This window comes from Megalobrama amblycephala, linkage group LG13 (genome assembly GCF_018812025.1).
Source record: "Megalobrama amblycephala isolate DHTTF-2021 linkage group LG13, ASM1881202v1, whole genome shotgun sequence".
Lineage (NCBI taxonomy): Eukaryota > Metazoa > Chordata > Actinopteri > Cypriniformes > Xenocyprididae > Megalobrama > Megalobrama amblycephala.
In genome coordinates, this window is record NC_063056.1 from 36649363 (window position 1) to 36657124 (window position 7762).

The 7762-nt window shown below is 34.6% G+C and overlaps 1 protein-coding gene across 2 annotated transcripts; it reads left to right on the forward strand.

The window, feature by feature from the left end:
* The first annotated feature begins 399 nt into the window (after window positions 1–399).
* Window positions 400–5956, forward strand: rab25b (RAB25, member RAS oncogene family b). 2 transcript variants are annotated; one of them, XM_048153827.1, is made up of 6 exons: window positions 400–1051; window positions 1179–1331; window positions 3275–3470; window positions 4447–4640; window positions 4818–4898; window positions 5060–5956. In XM_048153827.1, the coding sequence occupies exons 2-6, from the start codon at window positions 1295–1297 to the stop codon at window positions 5179–5181; spliced, it is 630 nt and encodes a 209-aa protein (XP_048009784.1). In that variant the 5' UTR covers window positions 400–1051; window positions 1179–1294; the 3' UTR covers window positions 5182–5956. The 2 variants fall into 2 exon arrangements, with proteins under 2 accessions (XP_048009784.1, XP_048009783.1); XM_048153826.1 differs by lacking the exon at window positions 400–1051 and having other exon boundaries at window positions 1058–1331.
* Window positions 5957–7762: the final 1806 nt, after the last annotated feature.

A 7762-nucleotide genomic window follows, 5' to 3' on the forward strand; every position in this document is an offset into this window, starting at 1 on the left:
TATTCTGTGGCTAAAACAAGCTTCCATAATGTTGTGTGTCAGAAATATTAAATAAATCTTTTTTTTTTTTTTTTGCTACTTGTTGTTTTTCCTTCTTTAAAACACATTTTTTTTATTATGTCTGGAATAATATTAAAGGGGACCTATAATGCCCCTTTTACAAGATGTAAAGACGTCTCTGGTGTTCCCAGAATATGTCTGTGAAGTTTCAGCTCAAAATACCCCACAGATCATTTACTATAGCTTGTCAAATTTGCCCCTATTTGGGTGTGAGCAAAAACACGTCGTTTTTGTGTGTGTCCCTTTAAATGCAAATGAGCTGCTGCTCCCGGCCCCCTTTCCAGAAGAGGGCGGAGCTTTAACAGCTCAACAACAACAAAGCTGGAGAATCTCACACACCCAAAATGATGATTGCCAAACCTCTACTACAACAACTCTTCTTCTTCTCTAAAGCAGCCCAACATGGCCTTACCCCCTTTGTTGCATGTTCTCAGGGGCGAGGTTTATGTAAACTTTGGGGATAGTGATGTCCCCACCCCGGGAAGAAGCTTGTTGTAGTCCTTAAACAGAATTCTTTAAAAGAAAATATCTCCCTTTGTATTGAACTTTGAGCGTTGTAACTTTCCAGATGTTGTTTATGCTCAAACAGCAACATTACACACTAACAAGTTAAAAAAGTGAAATCATAATCAACCACCCCTTTAAAACCAAAACTTACAAAATCAGAACTATATGTATTTTATTCCCCTGAACATTGTATGTTGCAATGTGTTTAAAGATTATATATCACTGTTATATTAGTTATAATGTGTGTTTCAATCATGCAATCCAAAATATCTACCAAGGGAGGGGCTCTTCCATGGCAAATGTCTTCCTCATCTTGGGAGAGACTGCTTAAAAGAAAATGATTGGTTGTGGATGGTGTGTATGTCGTCTTTTCATTGGCCGAGCAGGTGCACTATTGCACACAGTTTCATATGACTGCACCTGTGCTCGCCCTACCTGTTTGACCTGACTTGAGCGCAGCTGAAGTCACGCCCACCTTCCCCAGGTACGGCACATCTGATAGCGGAACTGCCAGGCTAAATAACAGAGCTAGTTCCTTGTACAAACAAGTGAACTGTCCACCATAAACTAGGATTTCATTTTTATTTAGTGCTGTTTTTCTGCTCTTTTAGGTCAACCGCTGTAGCATAGCGAGGGGAAACTGTCATTCTTGATTCTCCTTGGGATTTTGACTCATGCAGCATTAATCTAGATTAGTGAAGGTAGATCTGCTTACAAGAGTGACAATATGGGGTCTGATGAGGCCTACAACTTTGTTTTCAAAGGTAAGTTTTGACACTTCTGCATATAGTTACAGTGGCAATGCGTGTTAAACATTCTATTGTAACCTTAAACTGTCTTTCAGGTGATGTTTAATTATCAGGAAGCATTCATCCCCCGTTTTTTCAGTACTTGTAGAGAATGTCATTTACTTTGCACATTGTTATATTATACCTGCAATTGAATTCCTCCTTTAAGTAAAGCTCTGAGGGTTGGTTTACCACAAAGCAAATGCAGTCCTATAGGATGGTTGAAATGTGATTTCCATGACAACAAGGGTTTGTTTACACAAGATTACTGAGTTCTGTTACTCAGTATAGGAGGGGAAATGGTTGTACCTGTTGAAGCCCATTGTGAAACTGATCTGCCAGAGCAATGCACAAACGACACAAAACGTTGGTTTCATCACAATTAAACTGAAGCAACAAGAACAGGAAATACTTAGAGGAAATCATTTAAAAGAAGCAAGATCATGATCATTTAAAGAGCCTGCTTTAATATGTTTATCACCTGTCCTGATGGTTTAATCAGAAATAACAACACGTTTAAATACACAGATATTTGTGCATGAGTTAATTAATACTTCTTATAGGCTACTATAATAAACCATGTGTATTTTTTTTCCAACACTCTATTATTGTCCCATTTCCTGACATAATATGATAAATTACCTCCAATCCCAGCAATGTCATGATAGTCCTGCATGGGTGGAGTGTTGACTTTACTTCTGACATGTTTGAGTCATTCTTGTTTGCACCTACAATTACCAGGGTTTTCATATGGTGAAGTGTTATACTGTTCATCCAGTGTGGGTTTGTTCTGGCAGGATAATACAAGGATTATATCTACTTCTGTCTCAAGTTTTAATGAACAACAAGCCTGGACTATTTCCTCATAAGGATGCCGATGTGTGATTGCATAAGAAGTATTACATCTTAATGTTGCAATTCAAAAGAGTAATAATTGCATTGAAACATGACCTACTTGGAGTAAAATGATGGAACATTGTAGAGATGAATAACCCCTGATTTGTTTTCTCACTCTATAAATCGCTGAAATAAATTTATGACGTTAGGGAGAAGTGGTGTTAGCGTTTCTCACTAGATAAAGATACATTTATGTGTTTGGCAGAAGCTTTAATCTAAAGCAACTTATGAATTTGTGTGTTCTCAGGGATTTGAACCCATGACCTTGCACCCAAAACCTTAAATTCAATCAAAACGTGTCTGCCAAATGCGTTAATATAAATGTTTTGAATATGGCTGATCAAATCGGAATTTAAAGTCAGAATCACTCCTTATTATCAAATAATTTCTTAAACTCCAGATATTTCTTAAAGTTCAAGACAACAAACATTACATTGTAGACGATTGCATCATGAGTCTCTAAATGGCTGGTCCTTTAATCCGCAACTAGTCATTGATTTTAGTTTTGCTAAATATACCAAATAATCGTGGGGTTTATCACAAATTTTTCATGGGTGGGTTCAGTGAGTGCTCTATAGCGAGCAGACACTATATAGCCATAACACCAAGTCTAGGTTGGTGGCATTTCTATACACTCAGTAGAAAAGGTTTTTTTATATAGAAACTTAAAGGCTTCTGTCAGGCGCTTCATATATAGAACCTTTTAGGGGTTCCCATCATGGGATCATTTTATGGATTTAGCTTTAATTAATTAGCTTTGTTTTAAATCCTTTTATATTTTTATTTAAATCCTTTTAAATAAACACCAGAAACAAATTCTGAGTATGGGACACCATTAGCCATGTCACTAGAAAAAATTAAAATAAATTAAATTAAAATTAAATTAAAACCAATTAAACATGAAAGTATTATGCAATCATTTAAGACATTAAGGCATAAAGCCTTTTTGGCATAAGGTATTGAATTGTTTTGTAAAGAGTGTAGACTCTGTGACTCATATGCATCTCCATGTTTTGTTGCAGTGGTTCTTATTGGAGAATCTGGTGTTGGGAAGAGCAACTTGCTGTCACGGTTCACCAAGAATGAATTTAATCATGACAGCCGGACGACCATCGGAGTGGAGTTCAGCACAAGAACTGTGCAGCTAAATGGTCTCACCATCAAAGCTCAGATCTGGGACACAGCCGGACTGGAGCGGTACCGGGCCATCACTTCTGCGTGAGTTTTGCATGGTATAACGTTTAAAGACCATACAAATGGTGCTGCCTAACAAGCAAATCTGCCCCTAATTCACCATAAAATGACAATTCTTTCATTACTCAGCATCACGCCATGTTTTTCTTTCTTCTGTGGAACATAACACACTTGTTAACCACAGTTGTGCAGCTCAAATAAAATTAATTTTAAAAAAGTATTTTATTTTCCTTCATTATATATATATATATATATATATATATATATATATATATATATATATATATAATACCGTTCAAAATTCTTATATGCCGATTTATTGGATCAAAAATACAGTAGAAATTTTCATTTTCTGTTTTCTATTTCAGTATATTTGAAAATGTAATTTATTCCTGTGATGTCAAACTGAATTTTCAGCATCATTACTCTAGTCTTAAGTGTCACATGATCCTTCAGAAATCATTCTAATATGCTGATTTGCTGCTCAAGAAAAATTTCTTATTATTATCAATGTTGAAAACAGTTGTGCTGCTTAACATTTTGTAGAAACTGTGATGCAATTTTTTAGGACTTTTTTGAGGTATAGAAAGTTCAAAAGTCCAGCATTTATTTGAGATCCAAATATTTTTTATAATAAATAAAACTATCAATTTCCTTTAAAATAGAAACATATGTAAGTCTTCTGAATACAATAACTTTGTGTGAGACCAAAATGTCAGAATAATTCTCTCTACAACTGTGGTCACCACTTTGAATATGTATATATGCAAATGCATTATTGAATTGTCATTCATCCATTCTTTAGCAATCTGAAAAGAATGTAACATTGCATATTTCACTACCTGTTGCTGTACAATTCATTTCTCACCTGTCATTCTATATCATATTCTGTTGTCATTCTGCTATATTACATAATGTTTTATGACAGTGTTCTATTGAATCAAAAAAGGAAGTAAATCCAATCACCTGACCTGAAATGATCTGGCTTCCTATGCTTCAGATATTATCGAGGAGCAGTTGGAGCCCTACTAGTCTACGACATTTCAAAGCACTTGACGTATGAAAGTGCCGAGCGCTGGTTGAAGGAACTCTACGATCACGCAGATGCTCATATCGTAGTCATGCTTGTGGGCAATAAATCGGACCTGGCAGAAATACGGACCGTTCCAACAGAGGACGCAAAGGACTTTGCAGGTCCTATTTTTATGATTGATATATATATAAATATTACAAATTATAATGAGTGGTTATTGGTATATAATATACATTTATATATATATATATATATATATATATATATATATATATGAAAACTTACTCCAGCAACAAGTCTATTTTTATTAATATGTTATTGTCATTTTTTTTTTCTAGAAAAGAATGGTCTTCTGTATATGGAAACCTCAGCTTTGGGGTCAGTAAATGTCGAGGAGGCATTCAACACTGTGCTTGCAGGTAAAGCTACTGTTTATTCTGAACACATCAGACCTTATTTACATATACTTTACATGTGTTCCTTGCCCTCTAGATTTCTCCTCTTCAGTCAGGCTTGAAATAGTGTATACAAGCACTCGGCCTCATTACCATAATCATGTTGTCATTACTGTTTCTCTCAGAAATCCATAAAAAGGTGAGTAGCAAAGAAGTGACTCGAGGCTCTATCAATGCTGTGACGTTGTCCCAACCCAAAGCAGATGACGCACAGGTGGAGAAGAAGGCCTGCTGCAAGAACATGTGAAAGAATGTTCTGGATGTTCAGAAGGACTTCACAAGGATCCTAATGGAGTTGTGAATTCAGCTTGTACAATAGAGCCATCATTAAGAAAGAACCAGTATGGCAAAAAAGCAAAAGGAAATTCATTTCATTAACTGACATAGCCATATTTGTATTCATAAATATTATGTAGGCTTTTTAATATTTGTCAGGTTTGACAAGGATTATTTGACCTCATTTTTTATTATTCCTTTATTTAACCAGGGGAAGTCATATTGAGACTATAGTCTCTTTTTCAAATACATTTTAATGTATTTTCCCCAATTTGTTCCCTCTTAGTATATTAGATTTTTGTTTCTACAAGCCAAACTTTTTTTTTTTTTTTTTTTTTACTTACATACTTTAAGCAGACGCTTTTATCTAAGGTGACTTACAAATGAGAAATACAACAAGTAATTCATCTTACTCAACATGCTGGAGTAATAACTTTATCACTGTAATTAGTATGTAAGATTGAGGAAAGAACATATTTTTCCATTTACACATTTATTTTAACATTTAATTAATTTTAACATTTTTTATTATTTAAGACTAATCAGCTCTAAATCAATCAAAGTGCTGATTTTTATCTTCGTAATGAATGCTTGACATTTTTGCACATTATATTTTCATTATCATTATGATAATATGATCACTGATGCTGGAGGTATTATCAATTGCTGTTGTTAATGCAAAAAAAGAAAGTATATCCAATATGTCATTTTCCAATTATAATTAAAGCAGGAATATGTAAGAAAAATGTTCTGAATGTTTTTTTTTTTTCCACAATGAATTTTAAGTGCAGTTTGAAAAATGTCCAACAACAACAAAAAGGAAACTGTTTATACATCAAAGTTTGAGAATGCAGAGACAACAGGGGCATAGCCGTCATTTTAGAAGTGAGGGGGACAGAAATGTTGGGTGTAATAACAGTTTTTATCTTTTTAATCTCTTTTATGCTTTTAGTTTGAAATCAATTTGCTTTTAATGAGAAATCAAATACACTGCTGAACAATAACCAATATCTAATATTTTTCCCTATATATTATGACAATTTTCATACTGACATCACCTCACATGAATTACTAAGGTGAAGTACATTGTATTTAGCATTTTAAGGTAAAGATGACCACATCAGATGAATGATTCTGTTTAGCAAAGTTTCTAGCAAGAGTTTTCTGCCAGTTCCTGTTCTCTTTATTGTATGTCTAATGAGTCAGATTACTGAGATTCTCACCTTTTGTCGTTAATGGCTCTTGGAGCCCCTCTCCCATTCTTTGAATAGGTATGCTGATTGGATTAGGATTTGTGACACTCTAGCGTCTGGGGTGGGTTCCTATACCTGAATACTTCATTTGCATGCTTTGTTGTCTCCCTGGTGCTTTGTCTCTATCACTAAGCACTGCCCCTTAAAATGTATATAAACTTCAATGTACACTGCCTTAGTCAGATTTTGGATGACCACAGCGACGCACAGCGTGTTTCTCAATAAAGAGTAACTTCTGCTTCAAGAGATCCCAAAGTCTCCTGGTCTATGCTTCTGAGATTTCCAACAATACCATTCAAACATTTGTGGTAAGATAAAAAAAAAGAGATATTAACACTTTTATTCATTAAGGATGCATTAAATTTATCAAAGTGACTGTGACAATAAAGGCAAATAAATGCTGTTCATTGAACTTTCTGTTCATCAAAGAATCCCAAAAAAAAGTATCATGTTTTCCACAAGCAATGTTTTCATCAAATCATGCTAAAAATTCATCTTGGAATAAATTACATTTTAAAGTACATTCACAAAAACAACTATTTTAATTTGTAATAATATTTCGCAATATTACTGTTTTTACTGTATTTTTTGACTAAGTAGTCTAAATGCAATCTTGGCGAGCATAAGAGACTTCTTTCAAAAACATTAAAAAGGTTGTCAATTAGCACTGCATTATTCATATACTTTATTGTCAATAAATACCTTGAGATGGCTTGAAAAACACACATAAACCATATCTTGTCGCAATCGTGTTTGTCTTCACGTTTCATCAGTCAATACGTTTCTGCATTTTTTTTCAGCTGCCGCAAGAGCAAATAGCTGGATTACTTATATGAAACCATTTTGAATTCTGCGAGAGAGCGCCCTCTGACTTCCAGTATGAATGAAACATATATTACACGAGAGCGAGCGCTCCATAATGTTTAGATCGCCTCATTTTAGTTAAAGGGTTAGTTCACCCAAAAATGAAAATTCTGTCATTTATTACTCACCCTCATGTCGTTCCACACCCGTAAGACCTTCGTTCATCTTCAGAACACAAATTAAGATATTTTTGTTGAAATCCGATGGCTCCGTGAGGCCTGCATAGGGAGGAATGACATTTCCTCTCTCAAGATCCATTAATGTACTACAAACATATTTAAATCAGTTCATGTGAGTACAGTGATTCAATATTAATATTATAAAGCGACGAGAATATTTTTGGTGCGCCAAAAAACAAACAAAATAACGACTGATATAGTGATGGCCGATTTCAAAACACTGCTTCATTAAGCATCGGAGCATAATGAATCAGCG